The sequence below is a fragment of the Dendrobates tinctorius genome, unplaced genomic scaffold (assembly GCF_039654945.1).
Source record: "Dendrobates tinctorius isolate UK_male_01 unplaced genomic scaffold, ASM3965494v1 ptg000265l, whole genome shotgun sequence".
Lineage (NCBI taxonomy): Eukaryota > Metazoa > Chordata > Amphibia > Anura > Dendrobatidae > Dendrobates > Dendrobates tinctorius.
Window position 1 is genome coordinate 11,378,407 of NW_027361932.1, and position 23,032 is coordinate 11,401,438.

Genomic DNA, 23,032 nt, shown 5'->3' on the forward strand with positions numbered 1-23,032 from the left:
GCGGCTGAAAGTTTAGGTAAACGTTTAAGAACCTGTACCAGGGACTGGGACACCTTGGTTAAGTCAGTTACTGATTGAAAACTAGCAAGAGCCCTTTCAGGGGGAGGGCGGTGAGCTCTCTTAACAGGCGGCAGAGGGCTTCCGTAAGGCTTGCATGGTGGAAGGGCTGCAATTTGGGCAGAAAACCAAGGCCTGACAAATGGGCCACTTCCTTTTGAAGCGTGTACAGCTATAGTGGATTATAGTGTGGGAGGGATGTGAACAAAACTCCCTAGGTCAGTGGGGGCTGTTGAGAAGGGCTAAGCCTAGGAGAGAAAATATGAAAAAAAAAAAAAATGTTACTGGGGAAAAAAAGTCCGCCTTCCCACATCGTTGTGGTCCCAGACTGTTCAGAATACAATGTCGACTGAGGGGGAGGGTCACTGAGAAGTGACCACCATCTTCCTCCCGGCCCACTCCAAGGAGAGAGCTAGGGTAGGGAACAGGCAAGGACTGACCGTCAAGAATCACACTGAGATACGCTTGAAGTGTCTGGGGGTAAGGTGCTGCCTCACAGACTAGAGAGGGTACGATGTGGATGGCACCACACTGTTCTCTCAGTTATTTTTGGGAAAACAGGGTGAGATGTTATACCCTGTTACCATAAAGAGAAGAACCTGAAAAACAAAAAGGAAAAGATTAATAAAACAAACAAGTGACCTAAGGAGAAAAAGGCAGATCTGGAATCGGTCCCAGGTCTACCTCCTTCTGACACTAAGCTAAAACTGAAGAGCTATGTGCCAGTCCGTGAGTGTACCCTGCTGAGGAGGGGCTAACTTTTTTTTGGCATAGTGTCAGCCTCCTAGTAACAGCAGCATACACCCATGGTTACCTGTGTCCCCCAATGAAGCGATAAAGAAATAGGTTTTGGTGCATTGCATCTTTTAGTGTCCACCTGCCATTATTTCTGTGCATTCTCCTTCCTGCATTTAACATACTGACTACATCGGCTACATATGAATATGCACAACTTTTATATTTTTGGGGCTAAATTAAAGCGGTTGTTCAAGATTTGAAAAACATTGCTATTTTCTTTCAGAATAGCGCCAACACTTACTGTAGGTTGTGTGTAGTAATGCGCCTCAAATTCATTGCCTTCAATGAGGCTGATATGCAATAGCAGACAACTCTTGGTCAGTGGTGAAAAGTTATTACAACCATGTTCACTATAGTGATTGACAGATTTTATTTGTAGAACTAACATGTACACTCTTACATTAAAAATCGGCACAAAACTCAGTGTCCAGCGTTCCATTTAGAAAAGTGCCAAATTTCATTATCCATCAAGAACAGTCATACCACAATTGCTCAATCATTGTTGGGTGTACACTTTGGTTATATCGTTGTACTTCCCATTAGGTGGATTGTATTTGGAGTTTGGGGGAGTATTACATGGTCCGGGATTTTCCATAGGTAACATTCCTGCATCACAATGGATAGCAGCATTGTACAGTTCCTCTGACTCAAGGCGCAATTCTTCCAGAGCTTTCCTTTGAGATTCTAAGAGACACGCAATCCCCTTTTGTTCTTCATCATGTTCTTGCTGCTTACTCCGGGACCATTTTTTAAAAAGTAAAGCTCGTCTTTCTTGTTCTTCTTCGGCAAGCTGTAGTGGTTTACGAATTCTATAAATTAAAAAAATTTAAAATGGTTTCATTATTATTAGCTTTATTTTATTATCTGTAGTTTTATTTTATTAAGCGTGTTGTATATAATGCATTCTTTATAAAGTCACAATATAAAGAGCAGACTACTACTCCATCAGATAATATGCCATGATTCTTATCTGTCAGCAGGTTTTTGCCATTTAACCACTTCATGACATGGCATGATGTTTTGATGACCAATTATTGCATTTTATCGCAACATTGCTAGGTCAAAAACAAATTTTAGCATTTTGATTTTTTCGTCCCGCCGTTTACCAATTCAAATAATTTATTTTGACAGATTGGACATTTTTACGAACACTGTGATACCAAATGTGTATTTTTTTAATAGGGCAAAAGGAAGAGATTTAAAATTGAAAAAAATAAAACACTTAAACTTTTTCCCTTTTTACTGTATTTAACAGTCCTCTTAGGGGACTTGAAGCTGCGATTGTCGGATTGCTGTATAGAGAAAATCACGATCTCCTATAAATGCAAGCAATGGCTTTCATAGGAAGATTGTAATGACAGGCATGGGAGTCATCAGCGATCATGACAACCCATCAGCGCCCAATGATCATGCTACGAGCACCCCAATGAGAGTGTGGCATGGCATGCCCCCCCTCCTGATGCGTGTTAAATGCCTCTGTGACAGCGGGATTTAACAGGTTAACAGCCTTGGATGAAGTTCCACCTGTGGCTGTTAGAGGCACATGATGGCTGATTAAATCAACTGTCACGTGCAGGGAAAAAAAAAGGAACTGGAGTACAAGCTGGTAAGCATGCAAAATAGCAGCATGTTCACATTGGTTATTAAACAGACAAACTCTAAGACAGAAACAAAATGAACATATACCCTGCTGTAAGTAAATAAGAAAAAACAAAAGTGCAAATAAATTTGTTTCCTATCCTGAGGTGCAGGGCTGTGGCGTTGGAGTCGGAGTCTATTTTGGAGGAGTTGGAGTCATGGAAACTGAGGAGTCGGAGGTTTGTCCTACAGACTCCACAGCCCTGGCAGGGCTGTGGAGTCAGTAGTCGGAGCCCATTTTGGTGGAGTTAGAGTCATGGAAATTGAGGAGTCGGAGTCAGAGGTTTGGCTTACCAACTCCACAGCCCTGCTGAGGTGCACCTTGTATAACAGTTCAGAACCATTGCAAGTGCCAGGGCTTGTTCTTATTATGTGAATTCTTGGAAACAAAGTCCTAATGTCAAGAATGGTGCAATAATCCAAAGTGGGGCAATCTAAACTCCAAAGTGCAATATACTGCTAAGCATTTAGGGTTGATTCAGTTGGGAAAAATTCCTCACAGTTTCCAAAAATTAACACGCAACAGTTAAAACTGCTGTATGCTATTTACACAATGTAAAGTATTGCTCAAAGTGAAAATTCTCTGAAAAAAAGTGGTAAAAATCACATGTAAATGACATAAAAAAGAATTGTCTTCTGTACAATCCTCCAGTGACCTCAGCAGAGTGATGCATTGACCTTACTTCAAGTTAGCACCATCCTTATCTCCCTTAGAAGTTATGTGCTCTTTGGCTGGGGCCTTTTTTTTCTACAAAAGTAGTAAGGTGACAAGCAGTTGTCCTGTAATTAGTTTGTGATCTCCGGAACCCAAATGTTCACTGGCATCTGAACAGCAGAGATTTTTGTAGCCACTTCAATTGTGGCGATTTTGTGAAGGTAGAAATAGGCATCATTGGAGTGTATGAAATCTTAAACTTTTTTTTCCTTTTTAGGAGGAGCTGTGCCTGTAACACTAGATTCACAAATGGAAGGTGAAGAAGTTTCAATAGATGAAATTCCATTTCATACAACTGAAAAGGGTTATTTTTCCGGCATGTGGAGTCTATGAAAATTTCGGCAACAAATCTTCTCCGTAAGAGAATATACATAGACAACTTGGGTCAGATTTCTAGCAGCAAACAAATAATGTAAAGTGTTAATACTTTGATTCAAAAGTGCATGAAGGCACTATGGAGCGTAAAGCATAGCTGTGGAGTCGGAAAGCAAAACACCTCTGACTCCAACTCCACAGCATTGCCCCCTACTGAGCATGTGCATAAAGTGCAGCACAGATTCATCTCCACTAATAGCCCAGATTCTTAGATCAGGAACAGAACATTTCAGAACTGTCCCAAATTATTATGAAAAAAATATCCGGCACAGACGGCAGCGAACTATTGTACACAATTTTTTATAGGGGTCGGTGTCGGTCTATTTAATACTGACTCCACCAAAATGGACACTGATTCTACAGCCCTGGTGTAAAGTACAGGTATGGAGGAGGGGGGGGGGGGGGGGGGGGGGAAGCATTTTTACTTTGTGCCAGTATATATAAGGCTAAAAGAGGGGTGGATGCAGGAATAAAATAGCCTGATCAATAATATGAGCAAATGTGCATAGGTGTGCCCTTGTTGTAATTGTTGTTTTTAATATATATATATATATACATACACACACACACATATATATATATATTTCATAATTCAAGATTTAAAATTGTGTTTCAAAGCGTTAACACCCCTGGCAGTAAAAGAATTAACTCCCCCTGCTTTTTGTGATCAAATGTCTCTGGAACAGGAACATTTTCCATACACTAATGTGGCTCGGTGTATAATTGCAGCATTTCTCAGTTTACCTGCTGTCATCTAAATATTTTGATGTCAGTGTGAAGTCCTCAATGGGTATAAGTTCAGGTGGAATACGCTCCATTTTTTTAAGTTTCTTCCTCATGCGCTCCTTTGCTACTAGTTCTCTCTTGGGATCCACCTTTTTCTTCTTTCTAGGTTCAGCTCTAAAAGGTGGTGAAAACACAATACCAATAATTAAAGAGGCACCCCAGATGATACTAGCATACACAATTGATGCAAAATTACCGTATTTTTCGGGCCATAAGACGCACCCAAATTTTAAGAAGGAAAATAGGGAAAAAAATAATAATGTGTCAAATGGGGGTCTGTCTTACAGTCCGAATTCAGCTTACCTGGGAAGGGATCCGGCACAGGTGGAGGAGTGGTCACAGAGGACATTCAGTGCTCCAGGCTGGTGCGGTGGTGGCGGCTCTGTGCTGGGGCAGGTGGGCTGTGCTGGGGCAGCTGGGCTGTGCTGGGCTGGGGCAGGTGGGCTGTGCTGGGGCAAGTGGGATGTGCTGGGCTGGGGCGGCGGCGGGCTGTGCTCCGATGCAGGGGCTCCGCTGGCATTTCCTCGCAGCCCCGAGGCCCCCACACATCCGTTGCTGGTTGCCATGTTGCGGTGGCCTCTGGGAACATGGACGCCGGGAAGATGGCCGCCGGTCCGGGGACGACGCATGCGCAGGTTCAGATCTCGTCCCGAGATCTCGGGAGACGAGATCTACACCCGCGCATTCGCCGTTCCCGGACCGGCGGCCATCTTCCCGGCGTCCATGTTCCCGGAGGCCACCGCAACATGGCGGCAGTCAGCAACGGATGTGCGGGGGCCTCGGGGCTGCGAGGAAATGCCGGCGGAGCCGCCGCCCCTGCACCGGAGCACAGCCCGCTGCCACCACCGCACAGCCCCGCCCGCTGCCACCACCGAATCGCAGAGCCCCGCGGCACCCGCACCAGCTTCCAGCCATGATTGGAGGTTAGTATATTGCGACCATAAAACACCCCCCCACTTTCCCCCAAAATTTTGGGGAAAAAATGCGTCTTATGGTCGGAAAAATACGGTAATTTTTGTTTGGAAGACTGCTCTCTTTTCCTAAGTGTTCATGTGTTTTCAAAGGTGAGAGAAGAAAGCAGCTGTCAAACAACTCTACCGGCAGTTTATTGCCCCTGAAAGATAGTTGTAATTTCAGCACCAAATCCTGACATCAGTAGGATGACATTCAGGGGGCACCATACACATTAGATGGTCAGTCTCGACGACTTTAAACTCATGTGTATGGGGACATAAGAAAGTACAAAAAGTCAGCTCACCCATCTAGACATCCAGGATTCCAAGCACGGAAAAGCAATCGATCAAGTAGGTAATCCAGCTCAAATAGTCCCACAAAAACCTTTTTTATTTTATTGAAAAAATTCTTTAAAATAGATAATCAACCCAGCATAGAAAGTACAACCCCCAATGTGGGAAGAATTATGTGGGCAAACACGTTTCGAGCTTTGCGGTTCTTAGTCGTGGCATACCATCATGAATTAAGTAGGACCTTATATACTACACTAGATGATGGCCCGAGTCTATCGCATCCGGTATTCTAGAGTCTCTGTTAAAATAAAAAAAATGAGATTTTTGTGTACTCACCGTAAAATCTCTTTCTCTTAGCCTTTAATTGGGGGACACAGAACCTTGGGTGTTATGCTGCTGTCCACTAGGAGGCGACACTATGCATAATCTGAAAAAGATTAACTTTGGCTCCTCCTCTGCAGTATACACCCCTGGACGGCGTCAGCCTTCTCCAGTTTTATGCCAAAGCATAAGGAGGAACGTAACCAAATAACATAACCATGCCTGTAAGAAGGCTACTATGTACGAGCTCAAAGAACAATATGAGAACTCAACAGTAAACAACGGCCCGTAAGGGCAACAGGGTGGGAGCTGTGTCGCCTAATTAAAGGCTAAGAGAAAGAGATTTTACGGTGAGTACACAAAAATCTCCTTTACTCTGTCGCCTAATTGGGGGAAACAGAACCTTGGGACGTCCCAAAGCAGTCCTTGGGTGGGAAGCAGTGGACGAATATTGTGCTGACAGTCCCCTAGACTTGGGGTACTGCCGCCTGCAGAACCAGTCTACCCAGGCTCGCATCCGCTGAGGACTGGGTATGAACACTGTAGTGTTTCGTAAACGTGTGTAGGCTAGTCCAAGTGGCCGCCTTGCACACTTGTTGTGCCGAAGCCTGATGCCGAATGGCCCAGGATGCCCCTACTGCCCGTGTAGAGTGTGCCGTGATACCGGCCGGAAGAGGGGAACTGTTAAGTCGGTAGGCCTCATGTATGGTGGACCTGATCCACCTGGCAAGGGTAGCCTTGGAAGCCGGCAACCCCTTGCGACTACCTTCCGGAAGAATGAAGAGGGAATCAGATTTCCGGAAAGGTGCAGTCCTGGACACGTAAATCCGCAATGCTCTGACGAGGTCAAGCGTATGCAGAGCCTTCTCCACTCTATGAACCGGAACCGGGCAAAGGGAAGGCAGTGAAATCTCTTCGTTAAGGTGAAAGTTGGACACAACCTTCGTAAGGAAGGATGGTACCGTGCGGAGAACCACCTTGTCCTGGTGAAAGGCTAGGAAAGGCCGTCTGCAGGAAAGTGCTGACAATTCCGACACTCTGCGTAACGAGGTGATCGCCACTAGAAAAACCACTTTCTGAGACAGAATGTAGAGTGGAACTCCTCTAAGAGGTTCGAAGGGTGGGGCTTGCAATGCTGTCAGGACCAGATTGAGGTCCCACGTATCCAGCGGACGTTTGTAGGGAGGAACCAATCGGGAAACTCCCTGGATGAAAGTTCTTACTTGCGGTTTAATAGCAATGCGCTTTTGAAAAAGGACTGAAAGCGCCGACACCTGACTCTTAAGCGAACTTAAGGATAGCTTGGCATCTAGGCCCGATTGAAGAAAACCTAGTACCTTCGGGAGGGAATAAGGGAGTGGGACTTGTCCATGAGATTCGCACCAAGAAAAGCAAGCTCTCCAGGTACGATAATAGAGCTTGGCGGAGGCAGGCTTCCTTGCCCTGATCATAGTTGCAATGACTGCCGGTGAAAAACCTGCCTGGGTTAGAATCCAGGTTTCAAGGGCCATGCCGTCAAATTGAGAGCCCCTGAATTCTGGTGGAAGAACGGACCTTGAGACAGAAGGTCGTGACGGTCGGGTAGACGCCAGGGGGCGTCTGCCGTAAGTTGCACGATGTTGGCGTACCAAGTACGTCTGGGCCAGTCTGGCGCGATGAGGATGGTCGGAACTCCCTCTTGCTTGATCTTCCTCACGACCCTGGTGATTAGGGGGAGGGGTGGAAAAATGTACAGGCGTCGGAACTGGGACCAGTCCTGGACCAGGGCATCCGCTCCGAGCGACCGCGGGTCGTGTGTCCTGGCCATGAAATTGGGGACCTTGGTGATGATTCTTGAGATGGGATGCCATTAGGTCCACATCCGGGGTTCCCCAGCGTTGACAGATCTGGTAAAAAATCTTGGGATGGAGAGACCACTCCCCCGAGTCCATTCCTTGCCTGCTGAGGAAGTCGGCTTCCCAGTTTTCTACACCCGGAATGTGTACCGCAGAAAGTACCGACCTTGTGTCTTCCGCCCAGCGGAGGATATGAGCCACTTCTCTCATCGCCTGGGCGCTGCGGGTCCCGCCTTGGTGGTTCACGTATGCCACAGCCGTGGCATTGTCCGACTGTATCCGTATGTGCGAGGCTGCAAGCAAGTGATGAAAGGCTCTCAGTGCCAAGAGGATGGCCCTGATTTCCAGAACATTGATGGGCAATGTCACTTCCCTCGGTGACCACTTGCCCTGTGATGTAGGTGCACCGCCCCCCAGCCTGTCAGGCTTGCATCGGTAGTCAGGATCTTCCATTGTCCTGAGAGGAATGGCTTCCCTCGTGTAAGCGAGGTTGGTTTGAGCCACCAATGCAGGGATCTCCTGGTTGATGACGTCAACCTGAACTCCCTGTCGAGGGAGAAGGGGTTCCTGTCCCAAGACCTGAGTATGGCTAGTTGAAGGACCCTGAGGTGAAACTGGGCAAATGGCACTGCCTCTATTGCTGCTGCCATCCTGCCGAGGATTCTCATGGCAAACCGGAGAGATCGAGGAGGACTGCGAAGGAGTGTGCGAACTCCCAGACGGATGGCCAGTGTCTTGTCCTTGGGAAGGAGCACCAGGCCCCTGGCGGTGTTGAATACCATTCCCAGGAATGTTAGAGTCCGAGTTGGGATGGTCGACGATTTCTGTAGGTTGACTAGCCATCCCAGGCGACTCAGTGTCTAGAGTGATTGAGACACTGACCTCGCAGTCTTTGAAAGTGGGAGACTTGATGAGGAGGTCGTCCAGGTACGGGACGACTAGGATGCCTCTTGAGTGCAGGACGTCCATGGTGGCCGCCATGACTTTGGTGAACGTTCTTGGAGCCGTGGCGAGTCCGAACGGAAGGGCGACAAACTGGTAGTGGTTTTGGTTGACCGCGAACCTGAGAAACCTCTGGTGGGCGGGAGCAATTGGTATGTGGAGATACGCATCCTGTATGTCTATGGAGGCGAGGTATTCTCCCTGCTCCATGGATGCAATGATGGACTGGAGGGACTCCATGCGGAAATGACGGACCCGTACGTAATTGTTGAGCTGTTTTAGGTCCAGTATGGGTCGGACGCCGCCTCCTTTCTTGGGGACTACGAACAAATTTGAGTAGAATCCTCGGAATCTCTCGTTCGCGGGAACCGGCACCACAACTCCTGATTGAAGGAGAGAGGAAACCGCTTGGTGGAAAACACGAGCCTTCTCTGGTGGTGTTGGAGGAACAGAAAGGAAGAACCGGTTCGGTGGAACGGAAGTGAACTCTATCTTGTATCCGGAAGACACTATTTCCCTGACCCACCTGTCTTCTGTAATAGGCAGCCAGACTTGCTGAAAGAGTAAAAGTCGGCCGCCTACTGGTGGGGTGTCTTCCGGAGGTCTCGAGTCATGATGAAGTGAAGTTCTGAGGTTTTCCTCCCTTGGGTTTCGCTTGGCCTGCTTTCGACTGCCAAGCCCTGTCCGGTCGCTGCTGCGTCCGTGGGTTGTCTCTGCGTGGAGAACGGTTGCGGTTTTGCACTGGGCGCGAAACGGACCAGCCTGAGGAATTCCGAAAGGATCGGAATCGCGTCTGGTTTCTTCGTTTAAACGTGCGTTTCGGTTTTAGTTGAGGGAGAGAGGTACTCTTACCCCCAGTGGCATTGGCTATCATGGTGTCCAACTTTTCGTCGAAAAGTCTTCCAGTAATATACGGAAGTCGCGCGAGGGACTTCTTTGAGGCCGCATCCGCTTTCCATTCTCGCAGCCAGAGGATGCGTCGGATCGTGATGGCGTTAGATGCTATTCCCGCTACACCTCTGGCGGAATCCAGGGCTGCATGAATCATGTAGTCTGCTACCACTGTCATCTGGACCGCTTGGTCCGAGAGCTCAGGATTTGAAGCCTGAAGACCCTCCTGTAGTTTTTTGGCCCAAGCCAGGATGGCCTTGGCTGCCCAAACTGAAGCGAATGCAGGGCCCGGAGAGGCGCCTGCCGCTTCGAAAATAGAACGAGCCATGCGTTCTACTTGCCGGTCTGCTGCGTCCCTGAGGGTTGAGCTATCCGGCAGAGAGAGTAAAGTCTGCGCTGCTAGCCTAGAAACCGGAGGGTCCACTTCAGGTGGATCTGTCCATTGTTTGGTGTCTTTCTGTGGGAAGGGGTACTTCGCTTCCAAATATTTGCGATTAGCGAATTTTTTGTCAGGCTGCGCAAACTGTTTGGTAAGTATTTTCTCAAACTCATCGTGATTAGGGAAGACCTTAGGTGGTTTTTGAACACTTTCGAAGCAAATCCTATGTTCTGGGACTTCCGGGGGCGACTCTGGAATTTTTAGCACCCGATGAATGGCAGAAATTACGTCCTCAACTAGCGCTGTATTGCTAGGGGGAGAAGGTACCACGGACCTGACCGTTTCATTATCTGAGTCGGAGTCACAGATGCCCTCCTGTGCCTCGCTAAGGCGATCCCTGGAGGGCGACCAGGGGCGGGGGTCTTCTGTGGTGGGGGATCCCTGTGGTAAATTGCACTGTCTGTCTGTGGCAGGGGACTGCCCAGGAGACCTGGAATGACGCCGTCTCTCCCTAGAGGGGGACGACCTTGTGCTATAGTGCGACTCAGGTGATCGAGACCTGTGGGTCCGCTTACGTCTGTGAGAGTCGGAAGCAGCATGTTCCTGAGACAAGCTGTCCGTTTGCTGTGTACCGTCCATAGCCGGGGCCCGACTCTGCAGAGCTTGCAGTAATGTAGCAGTTAGGTTGTCTATGGAATGTGTCATGGACTGAGACATCTGAGTTGCCCATTCCGGCGTGGCCTGTGACACTGAAGCGTCAGTAGGGACTCCCTGGGGTTCTGACCCAGAGTTCAGGATGCAGTCCCGGCAGTGCGGATACGTGCTGCCACTAGGGAGCGTGGCTTTGCAGGCTGTGCAGAATGCATAGAAACATTCCTGCCTGGTTCTCTTCCTTGAGCCCGGCATAGTGCACAGAGGCTGGCTATAAGGGATCGTAAAGGGGTGGCTACGCAGAGGGAACCCACAGAAAGCCTTATAGGAAGTATAGATTCACAGCTGAGTATGAGAACCCAGCTGTGAGCTTACCCCACCGGTGTGCCTCTAGGTCCAGCGCCGACAGATCCAAGTTCTGTGCCCCCCGGAGACCGCTGTGATGCTCCTCTCCTGGATCTCATCCAGAAAAAAAAATGGCCACCGGGGCTCTGAGGAGAGGGAGGAGGGGGCGGAGAGCTGAAAAGGTCGCGCTGGGCTGTGTAAAAACGCGCCCTTTCTGCTTCAATCCGCCCCTTCTATGACACTCCAGCGTGTCATTTTGGTCATCCGGGGGGCGGGCCGGGGGGCGGGGAAAATGCGGCGGCTTCAGCTAGGCCGAAGCCGCGGCCTAAATTAGAAGCCTGATGCCCAGGAGGGCTCCAGAGCGGCGCGGTAGTCCGGGGGGGGGGGGGGCGGATTTGTACCAGACCCCCCCAGAATGGTCGACTGGATAGCGGTGGGGGTAGCAGGGGCAGCGGTTTTTGTATGGGGTGCCCCTGAGGCGCTATGGAGCCGTTGCTGTTGCAGAGACAGGGATGCAGAAAAAACCCTGTCTCTGCTGTGCCATCCAGTCCGCACCCTCCCCCGGCCCCAACAGGATCCCTCAGCCAGCCTGGGGTCCCTGGAAGCTGCGAAATGCTGCCTGATCTCCGACCCTACCTGAGGCGTCTCAACCTAATGCCCCCTGCGGGGGATTAGGGAGGGTGCGTCTGTCACCGTCAGGGGGTCTTTATCCTCGCCTCAACTTCAACCCAGACCCCTTAAAGGGGTTGGGGAAGGAGGGGGGTCTCGACCTCGAACCAGGACCCGAGGGACTGGGAAGGGAGCGACATGGGGAAAAAAACACCTCGACCTCAACCGGGTACCCCTAATAGGGGACCGAGGAGGGAGCCATGCCGGGAGTCTCGCTGGAGACCCACTTTTCATCTGTATTTCCGGACGAAAAAAGGAAAAAACGGAAGAAAAAAAGGTGTGCCTCCTTGCGACACTAAGCAAAAACTGGAGAAGGCTGACGCCGTCCAGGGGGTGTATACTGCAGAGGAGGAGCCATAGTTAATCTTTTTCAGATTATGCATAGTGTCGCCTCCTAGTGGACAGCAGCATAACACCCAAGGTTCTGTGTCCCCCAATTAGGCGACAGAGTAATAGTGATATACTCTCCTTCCGACGGCCCCCGGCATCTTCCGATCCCAGTAATGCTTTGTGCGAAACACTCCTGACTACGTCGCGCTCTCGCAAGAGTGACGTCATCTCCGGCCCTTCTCGCTAAGTATTACTGGGACCGGAAGATGTCGGGAGCGTGGTGAGAGGCGGGACAGAGTCTGAGGGCCGTCGGAAGGTGAGTATATAACTTTTCTATTTTAACAGAGATTCTAAACTACCCGATGCGATAGAATCGGGCCACCATCTAGTGTATTATACTCTGTTACACCCGGAGCTGCTGTCACTGTTCTGCTGTTACCTAATGTATTGTACTCCAGTTACAGCCAGAGCTGCTGTCACTGTTCTGCTGTTATCTAATGTATTGTACTCCAGTTACTCCCAAAGCTGCTGTCATCTAATGTATTGTACTCCAGTTACTCCCAGAGCTGCAGTCACTGTTCTGCTTTTACCTAATGTATTGTACGCAAGTTACACCCAGAGCTGCACTGTTCTGCTCTTACCTAACGTATTATACTCCTGTTACACCCAGAGCTGCAGTCACTGTTCTGCTCTTACCTAATGTACTCCTGTTACACCCAGAGCTGCAGTCACTGTTCTTCTGTTACCTAATGTAGTGTACTCCAGTTACACCCAGATCTGCAGTCACTGTTCTGCTGTTACCTAATGTATTGTAGTCCAGTTACACCCAGAGCTGCAGTCACCGTTCTGCTCTTACCTAATGTATTATACTCCTGTTACAGCCAGAGCTGCAGTCACTAATCAGATCTTACCAAATGAATTGTACTCCAGTTACACCCAGAGCTGCAGTCACTTTTCTGCTGTTACCTAATGTATTGTACTCCAGAATATGTACAGGACTGTGCCTGTGTAATGAGCGACGCAGCAGTGATGCCTTTAACGGCTGTAAAATGTGCCTGTACAATAAGCAATGCGGCCGTGTTGCCGCGACGACTAAGCAACTATCGCTGATTGGTCGCGGCCTAACTGCTGCGACCAATCAGCGAGGCGGGATTTCCATTACAGACAGACAGAGAATTAGACAATTATATAGTAGATGACTGGGACAGGATGTAGTACTGTATATAAGGTTGTACTTAGTTCATGATGGAATGCCGGAACTAAGAACTGCAAGATTCGAAAAGTGTCTGACCACATAGTTCTTCCCACATTGGGGCTTGTGATTTCTACACTGGATTGATTATCTATTTTAAAGATTTTTTTCAATAAAATAGGAAGGTTTTTATGGGACTATTTGAGCTGGATTACCTACTTGATCATGTGTATGGGGGCTGTTCTACCTATGTGTCTAGTAAAAATTGAACTGATGAGCCACAATCCAATTGATGGATAAGCATGATGTCAAGTACACCTAGCAGGGATCGTCTCTTACCTCACAGGAAGCACTGAGCGAAGGCCTAGCAGAGAAGATTGCCAATGACTTTCTCGTCGCCATATCCAAGGTGGACTGCAGAAAAATTGGTATGCATTATCCACTGTATCATAAAAATGCATTTCATCCTTTTTTTCATTAGCAAAAACCCTGTAGTAAGGTAAGGAATTTGACAACAAAGCAGATTACAGAAGTGGTTAGGGCTTAAAGATAGATGTCTATGCAATTTACGGTACTTGTTAGCAAATCCTCTCCATTTTTGAAAAAACACAGGTTTTTTGGGTTGCTTACCGTAAAATCTGTTTCACGGAGCCTTCATTGGGGGACACAGAAACCATGGGTGTATGCTGCTGCCACTATGTACAGAAAAGGTTAGCTCCTCCTCCGCAGTATACACCCCACCGACCGACACTAATTTCCTCAGTTAGTGAGAAAGCAGTAGGAGAAGTAACAAAATAGAGTAAAAACAGAACAGACAACTCAACTGTAACCAACAAACAACAAAAGAACAGGAGTTGCAAAATATGGGAGGGTGCTGTGTCCCCCAATGAAGGCTCCGAGAAACAGATTTTACGGTAAGCAACCCAAAAATCCTGTTTTCTCTATCGCTTCATTGGGGGACACAGAAACCATGGCACGTCCCAAAGCAGTCCCTGGGGAGTGAGAAGCAAACTTCCATTAGGTCTGAGAACTCACCACCGCCGCCTGCAAGATCCTTCTGCCTAGGCTGGCGTCCGCCAAAGCGTAGGTGTGGACCTTGTAAAATTTGGCAAACGTGTGGATCGAAGACCAGGTTGCAGGTTTGCAAAGCTGCAGCGCGGAAGCTCTGTGGCACACCGCCCAAGAGGCACCCACTGCCCGGGTAGAGTGAGCTCTAATTCCAGGAGGGGGCACTTGATGCTTGCCCCGGTAGGCTTCCAAAATCGCCGATCTGATCCAGCGAGCAATAGCAGCTTTGGAGGCCGGCTGACCTTTCCGCGCACCATCTGGAATGATGAAAAGTGAGTCTGTCTTCCGCAAGGGAGTCGTCCTAGCTAGGTAGACCTTCATCGCCCTGACCAGGTCTAGCTTGTTCAAGGAGCGCTCAAGCGGGTGGATTGGACCCAGACAAAAGGACGGGAGAACAATGTCCTCATTTAGGTGGAAAGTTGACACCACCTAAGGAAGGAAGGAAGGAAGGCGGGGGCCGCAGGACCACCTTATCCTGGTGGAGCACCAAGAAAGGGGGACGACAAGAAAGGTCCGCCAATTCCGACACGCAGCGGATGGAGGTGATGGCCACCAGGAAAGCTACTTTCCAGGAGAGAAGGGAAAGAGAAACTTCTCTGAGAGGTTCAAAGGGTGAACCTTGTAGGGCCTCCAGGACCAGATTGAGCTCCCATGGATCCACGGGAGCGCGGTACGGAGGTGCTCCATGAGCCACTCCCTGAAGAAAGGTCTTGACCTGCGGACGGGAGGACAATGTCTTCTGGAAAAGAATGGAAAGCGCCGAGACTTGACCCACATCTAGGCCTGCCTGGAGGAACGCCAGGATAGAAGGGAGTGAAAAGGACATGGGCAGAATGTCATTAGCCTCGCACCAAGTGAAATAGGCCTTCCACGTACGATAATCAATTCTGGAAGACGAGGGCTTTCTAGCCCGGATCATGGTGTGAATAACCCGATCCGAAAAACCTGACCGTTTCAGAGCTGCGGTCTCAACAGCCACGCCGTTAAATTGAGCGGCAGAGAATTGGGGTGGCAGATTGGACCCCGAGATAGCAGATCTGCTCTGTCTGGAAGCTTCCAGGGGGCGTCCGCGAGAAGGTTGATGATGTCCGCGAACCAAGACCTTCTGGGCCAATCCGGAGTGATGAGGGTGACTGGTACCCCTTCCGCCTTGATTTTCTTCAACAGCTTGGGAAGAAGAGGAAGGGGAGTGAACAGATAGGGAAGCTTGAACTGAGACCAGGGAAAGGTCAGAGCATCGGCGCCCACTGCGAGAGGATCTCGGGCCCTGGATACGAACTGTGGGACTTTCCTGTTCAGGCGAGACGCCACCAGGTCTACGTCCGGAGTCCGCCAACGACGGCAAAGTTGATGAAAGACGTCTAGATGTAAGGATCACTCTCCCGCCATGAGACCCTCGCGGCTGAGAAACTCTGTGGCCCAGTTGTCCACGCCGGGAATGTGCACCACGGATATCGCTGGGACTGATACCTCTGCCCAGTGGAGAATCTTGGGACACTTCCGCTAGAGCCGAGGAACTCCGTGTCCCCCCTTGGTAGTTGACATATGCCATCGCTGTGGCATTGTCTGTCTGAATCTGGATCGGCAGACCCCTGAGAAGCCTTTCCCAGTGAATGAGAGAGACAGAAAAATCGCCTGTATCTCGAGGACGTTGATCTCCTGAGTCGACCACCGACCCTGAACAGTCTGATTGCGAAACACTGCCCCCCAGCCGAGAAGGCTGGCGTCCGTTGTCACAATCTGCCAGTGAATCGGAAGGAATGACCAGCCTAGGGAAATGAGAGGTGACGTCAGCCACCAATTGAGGGACTGTTTGACCCGGGACGAGAGGTGAATTGGACGATCCAGGGAAAGAACAGACCTGTTCCACCGAGACAGGATGGCCTGTTGAAGCGGTCTAGAATGAAATTGAGCAAAGGGAATCGCTTCGGCCGTCGCCACCATCTTTCCCAAGACTTTCACGGCAGACCGGAAAGATGGATACTGTGGGCTTTGCAAAGATCGTACATCTCGCCGCAGAGAGATCATCTTCTCTTCTGGGAGTAAGACCCTCGATCGACGGGTGTCAAACCATAAGCCTAGAAACACAAGACATTGAGTTGGAACAAGGCAGGACTTCCTTTTGTTTACGAGCCACCCGAACCTGGACAGGGTGTAGAGCACGATGGTAAGGCTTTGGAGAGTCTGGTGAAAAGACGGAGCTTTGATTAGAATGTCGTCGAGGTACAGAAAGAGGACGAGACCTCTGATCCTCAACAGGGCCATCAACGCCGCCATGATCTTTGTAAACACTCTGGGCGCTGTGGCGAGACCGATCGGCAAGGCGACAAACTGGTAGTGGTCCTGATGAATAGTGAAACGCAGGAATTTCTGATGCCCTGGAAAGATGGGGACATGCAGATAGGCATCTTGAATGTCTATTGAGCACATGAATTCCTGCGCCTCCATGGAAGCGATTACTGAACGAAGGGACTCCATCCTGAAATGTCGCAGACGGACCCTTTTGTTCAGTAGTTTGAGGTCCAGAATGGGCCGAACCGCGCCACCTTTTTTCGGCACTACAAACAGGTTTGAGTAAAACCCTGTGAATTGTTCTCTTTCGGGAACGGGCACAATCACCCTGGAACTGAGAAGAGAGCCGATGGCTGCAAAGAAACCCGGAACTAAGAAGGGGTCTTTTGGAGGTCGGGACTCGAAGAAGCGATCCCGAGGCCGAGAGACAAACTATCTTGTATCCTGAGGATACAACTTCCCTGACCCAAGCGTCTTCCATCGAGGCAAGCCAGATGTCTCTGAAGAAAAGGAGATGGCCGCCCAGTTGGGAAGGCACCTCGGGACATTGTTGATAATCATGCCGATGTGGACCGTCCAGTTCTGGACCTGGAGGATCTGCCCTGGGAGGAGTGAGATCGCTTCGGCCGTCGCCACCATCTTTCCCAAGACTTTCATGGCAGACCGGAAAGATGGATACTGTGGGTTGTTGGTTGGAAAAAGGTTCCGCCGTCACGACGCGGCGGAAAGACAGAAAGGGCCGAAACTGACGCCTTGTAGGGGGTCTACGAGGCTTGGACTGAGGGAGAAGAGAGCTTGTGCCCCCAGTGGCGTCTTTAATAATCTGGTCCAGAAGGGACCCGAAGAGACGCGCTCCCTGAAAAGGCAGATTGGTAAGGGACTTTTTGATGACAAATCCGCCTGCCAAGCCTTGAGCCAAACTGTACGCCGGATTACAACTACGTTGCTGGACGCCTGAGCTGCGCAAGAGGCGGCATCTAAGGAGGCAGAGACCAAATATTCCCCTGCATGGGACATCTGGTTGGCTAGCTCGGCCAGTCGCTCTGGTTGGGCTCCATCAAGAATGACTTGGCGGAGATCCTCCACCCAAGTAGCTATGGCCTTTGCTACCCAAGTGGAAGCAAAGGCCGGGCTTAGCACCGTCGCAGCCGCTTCGAATGCTGACTTTGCTAAGGATTCTATGATCATGTCGTTAGAATCCTTCAGAGACACCACACCTGAAATGGGAAGGACCGTGGTGTTAGGTCTGACACAGGAGCATCTACAGAGGGGGAAGCCGACCAGTTGTCAGTGAGCTCTTGAGAAAATGGATACAGCACGTCGAGACACTTCCCTCTTTGAAAGCGCCTGGTCGGATTTTGAGGAGCTTGACAAACTCAGAGTGAGAAGCAAAGACTCTGGAAGGTGCTTCTGCCCGTCTGAACGAAACCTCCTGATCTGAGGGTTTCCCAGGGGAGTCTGTGATCTCGAAAGTGTGGTTAATCGCTGCAATGAGGTTCTGTAACGTAACCTTCATGTCCGTGGCATGGTCCGAATCCAGGTCTAAAATCTCTTTGGATGGCGCATCCGAGAACGCTTCGCCTGACTCGGGTGAGGAAGCACGGGAAGGAGAATGTGGTGAGATGGGGCGAGGGGAGGATTCCGGCCGGAGATCCTGCCTGGGTCTTTTGCGGCTCATGCTGGCTGGCTCAGATGTAGCCTCTTGTGACCTGCTGGATCCTGCAGAAGTGTCCAGGGGCAACTTATCAAGAACGGCCACTAGGGACTGAGACAACCTGGTGAGATCTGCCACTGATTGGGCTTCTTCTCTATCTCAGTCAGGAATGGGGGATTCACTCTCCCGTGGAGCAATAGGGGACTCCTGGGCGGCGGGCTGAATGGGATTGCTGCAGTCAAGGCAGAGGGGAGTGGACTGACCTGAGGGAAGTTTGAATTTGCAAGAAGAACATGCAAAGAACTTGACTAAAGTGCAAGTGGAGGAAGAAGGGGGACGAGCACGATCAGGCTTAGAGTTAGACATAATGAGAGATCAGTCACTGAAGGAGTGCTGGAAGGTTGGGGGACAGGAGGCAGAGGAGGGTGTCAGTGTGCAGAGCAGAGCTACTCACGGTCCGGTGTCCTGTAGATGCTTCCAGCAAGCGCTGCTCCACAACTCGTCTGGACCTGCAGGGCCACAGATAGAGGAGACGGAGTCCGGCTGACAGGCTGAGAAAATGGCGGCAGCCTGAGAGGAGCCGGATAGAAAAGCGCACGCTTCCTTGAGAAGACAGGGAGGAGGGCGGGGCTAACCGCAGTAAGGAGACCAAAGATGGCGCTGCCCGCTGCCAATAGGCAGGTTAGGAGACTGAGCACCGCCTCCGGAGCGCAGACCCCGAGGGAGAGAGCGGTGGGCGGGCCTAGAACGGGCGGGAGAGAAGCCCGCCTAAGGAAGAAGGCGGGGGGCGTGGCCGCGACACCAAGCAAGGCCCAAATTGAAGCCGGGGCCTGGAGTAAATGCGGTGGCCGCCCGGAAGAGTGGGGCGGCACGGCGACAACACTGCACTTCCGCGGCGGCCGCTCCTCAATGGATCCATGCCTGCAGCCTGGCTGCTACGATGAAATGAGATAAGTGCAGCCGGGGAGTCATGGGAGGGGGGCAGGGAGAGGAGGGGGCTGCTGAGAGGAGCCGTGATACCTGGGGTAAATGTCACTCAGGGGTCCCATACTTACCCTCTACCTGATCCGGTCTTCTGAGCATGGGCAAAAACCTGAGGAGGAAGATGTACCTTTATCATCCAGTGTAGAAAGATGTCCGTGTCTCTTCCAGACCGACAGGCTCTGGTGGGCGAGTGGGTGGGAGACGGGGGGGCGAGGACCAGCTTGATCGCCTGACACGCATCCGTGCTCGGGGCTCTTGGTCCTGCCGTGGAGAGCTATGAGGATACGGGGTGGCCGTACACGCCGCACTCATGGTCTCTTTGTGGGACTACAGATGTGACCACCAATCACTCTGTATCCCTCCGAAAACCTGAAAAGAAAACGACGCACACTGAGGTAGGTATGGGTCTAATGAAAGACCCTTGTCCACCTCCTACTGACACTAAGCTAAACTGAGGAAATTAGTGCCGGTCGGTGGGGTATATACTGCGGAGGAGGAGCTAACCTTTTCTGTACATAGTGTCAGCCTCCTAGTGGCAGCAGCATACACCCATGGTTTCTGTGTCCCCCATTGAAGCAATAGAGAAATTGATAATTTTCATTTGTTTACTGCTTGTTGCCTAGGTTACAAACCACTGCTACAGTCCATTAGTGGTCTCCTAGACAAGGAACGCAGCGCTTACAAGCTCTAATAGAGCTGCTCTGAAGCGGACTAGATTGCAGGATTCGGAAAGCTTCGATGCCTTTGTGCTCCTCTAATGAGGCAGAGGCACAGGTACCTCTGCTTGCAGCATCAGAGACTGCATAGTTCGGGCTAATGATGTGACCATGCTGCTGGTCGGAACTATGAATCAGTTGCAGGCCACCCCTGGCAAGCAGAAAGCTGCTGGCAGCGGAGTGGCGTGCTCCTGAATGCGAATATGATAGAACGATGCAGTGCTCTTGTGTGATTATGACAGATGAGCTCTGCGCCCAATCAGGGCTGGCGTCACAGGAAGCCAGGGCTGTGGCTGCTCTGACTTTCTCTTGATGTTCAATTTGTCCGAAGATGGGGACAGCTGACTGGGCGCAGGGCTCACCTGTCATAACCGCCCAAGAGCCACCAGGATTGTGAGTGCGGACACTACTGGAACGGCACCGGAGGCGAGTGAAAGTTTTTTATTTTATTGGGGACAAATATTCAAAAAACGAGAAAGTGCTGTTCTAGTAGTGGACATCCCCTTTAAATTTTTAAATGCACATGCTCTGGTCTAAAACACTTTAAAAAAAAAAAAAAAAAGGGGTTTCATTAAAAATTTGGACTATTTGGTTTGGCAGCTTCTATATGACAGCACATAGACTAGAGGATAAGTTAAAAACGGATGTTCAATTTCATAAGAAAAAAAACATTGCTCAAGGCAGTTGATGTTTTAATAATATACTGAAGCCAATGGTGCGGCCCACGCGTCACTGCTGACAGGCTGCAGTTCTGAAAGTCTGCAGCCATTGTGACTGCAGACTTGTGAATCTTTACAGTATATGCCCCGCAAGCTGACAGGATTCCCCGATGTCGCTACTGAGGCAGGTCATGACAGAAAGTCTGCGATTTGCAAACTTTCAGCCACATTCCGACTAGATGTGCTCGGCTTTGCTCAGTTCACCTTTATTGAGTGAGGCTGAGTTAGTCTTGTCGCCACGTGACTACATGTATGCACATTTGTGGTCGCGATACCCACCTAGTCTTGGCAGCGACACCTGAGAATCCTGACAGAGTACGGTGCGCACGCTGTTAAGCATTCAGAAGTCTACAGTCACAGAGTGACGGTCACCACAAGGAAACCCCTTTCAGTGTACAACACATGACTGTAGCAGCTAATCCCTGGGCTCAGGGAGATGGCACAAAACTACAAAGCTCAGTGATTAGTTGCAGCGGTCACGTGTTTGAAGATTGACAACGCTGCCTAAGTTATTGACTTGCGTTAATTCTGCAGTCTATGCGCAGTGAAACATACATACTATAGAAGCCAAACAGACTGGCCAGGGCGTGTGTATGTATACGTAAAAAAAAGCTCATGTAAAAATACACACAAATGGAAAACAAAGCCCCCAAGAGCGGCCTCCACCCTGCACCAGGGCTGTGTAATGTAAAATAACTCCCACCTTGTGGGCCATGATGAGAATACTACATATGGCAGCTCCTGACTCCTCAGACAAACGCAGGGCTCCCCGTGTACCTCCACATACATGGCCACCGCTGTACTAGCAGGTCCGCAGCCCTCGCACAAGAGTGCAGCACTCACCAGCTCCGGCTGCCCTGCCTGCACGCCTGGAGTAGGGACTGACACGCCGCCGCACTCATGCTGCCCGACTCCTGCTGATTCCTCTCCAGCTCTGACCTCGGCTCACACGGCTGCAGAGCTGTGCACCCTTCACAGTGACCGTCCGGAAACAAGGGGGCAGACATCTGGTTCCTGTGAGCAGAGCGAGGAGTCACTCACATTATAGAGCGGTGCTGTGAGCGCAGCCGCCATGAGGTGATGCTCCTCGCCCTCGTTTACGGTCAGTGTCACTTACTAAAGGTGCTGCAGTATGATTACAGTGAAGGAACAGACCCCACTTATCTGCATAGTAAACTTTTCTAATTCCACTGGCATAACATCCATACTTTCACAAATAATCCATAGGCCTAGTCCGTGGTTTTCATGAAGAGAACACATAATACCCGTTACAGTCTACAGAACTGTTCACATGGTGCTGTATTGTCACTGACCGTATAACCGCAAACAATCTGTGTCTGATCTGAGTCATGGATCAAAATGACCCACAAGTCTATGGGTTCACAGATGACATAGGAACGGCATAATTAATATTGTAATATTAATATTGTAATGTATAGGAGAAAGTTTTAAAATTATTTATTTTTCTATATGTGAAAATCACTGACGGTAAAACCAGATACTTACCAAACCCTGATGATAAAACCAGATACTGACCAAACCCTGATGGTAAAACCAGAAACCGAATAAACCCTGATGGTAAAACCAGATACTGACCAAACGCTGATGGTAAAACCAGATACTGACCAAACCCTGATGGTAAAACCAGATACTGAATAAACCCTGATGGTAAAACCAGATACTGACCAAACCCTGATGGTAAAACCAGATACTGAATAAACCCTGATGGTAAAACCAGATACTGACCAAACGCTGATGGTAAAACCAGATACTGACCAAACCCTGATGGTAAAACCAGATACTGACCAAACCCTGATGGTAAAACCAGATACTGAATAAACCCTGATGGTAAAACCAGATACTGACCAAACCCTGATGGTAAAACCAGATACTGAATAAACCCTGATGGTAAAACCAGATATCAAACCCTGATGGTAAAACCAGGTACTAACCAAATCCTGATTGTAAAACCAGATACCAAACCCTGACGGTAAAACCAGATACTGAGCAACCACTGATGGTAAAATCAGATACTGACCAAACCCTGACGGTAAAACCAGATACTGAGCAACCACTGATGGTAAAATCAGATACTGACCAAACCCTGATGGTAAAACCAGATACTGAGCAAGCACTGATGGTAAAACCAGATACTGACCAAACCCTGATGGTAAAACCAGATACTGACCAAACTCTATTAAAAACACATGTGACATGCACACATATGAACAAGTCGGTAGGACACTGTTCATACCACCCACTGACTCAAACACAAACAGAGAGCACAGAATGACAATTGTGCAGAAATATCCTGCAGTAAAACATATAACAGTAGTCAGCAAGTGCTGATGAAAAGATGATAACAAATACAGGGTATTTAGTTGATACGTTTTTTTGCAAAAAAATGTATATCAAGCTGCTTCACCGC

General features: G+C 49.6%; 1 protein-coding gene across 2 annotated transcripts; it reads right to left on the bottom strand.

Moving 5' to 3' along the window:
- Positions 1-1,206: 1,206 nt before the first annotated feature.
- MRPL40 (mitochondrial ribosomal protein L40) lies at positions 1,207-21,691 on the bottom strand. 2 transcript variants are annotated; one of them, XM_073559100.1, is made up of 4 exons: positions 21,448-21,691; positions 13,511-13,585; positions 4,328-4,483; positions 1,207-1,664 (listed from the first exon to the last, which is right to left on the bottom strand). In XM_073559100.1, exons 1-4 carry the CDS (start codon positions 21,609-21,611, stop codon positions 1,352-1,354), a joined length of 708 nt encoding a protein of 235 aa, XP_073415201.1. In that variant the 5' UTR covers positions 21,612-21,691; the 3' UTR covers positions 1,207-1,351. The 2 variants fall into 2 exon arrangements, with proteins under 2 accessions (XP_073415201.1, XP_073415202.1); XM_073559101.1 differs by lacking the exon at positions 21,448-21,691 and adding an exon at positions 21,308-21,408.
- Positions 21,692-23,032: the final 1,341 nt, after the last annotated feature.

Coding starts and splice junctions, on each gene's coding strand:
- MRPL40 (XM_073559100.1), bottom strand. CDS start 21,611: ATGTCTGCCCCCTTGTTTCCGGACGGTCACTGTGAAGGGTGCACAGCT. Junction 13,586..21,447: donor AGGCAGGGCAGCCGGAGCTG/GTGAGTGCTGCA, acceptor ATTTTTCTGCAG/TCCACCTTGGATATGGCGAC. Junction 4,484..13,510: donor CGCTCAGTGCTTCCTGTGAG/GTAAGAGACGAT, acceptor ACCACCTTTTAG/AGCTGAACCTAGAAAGAAGA.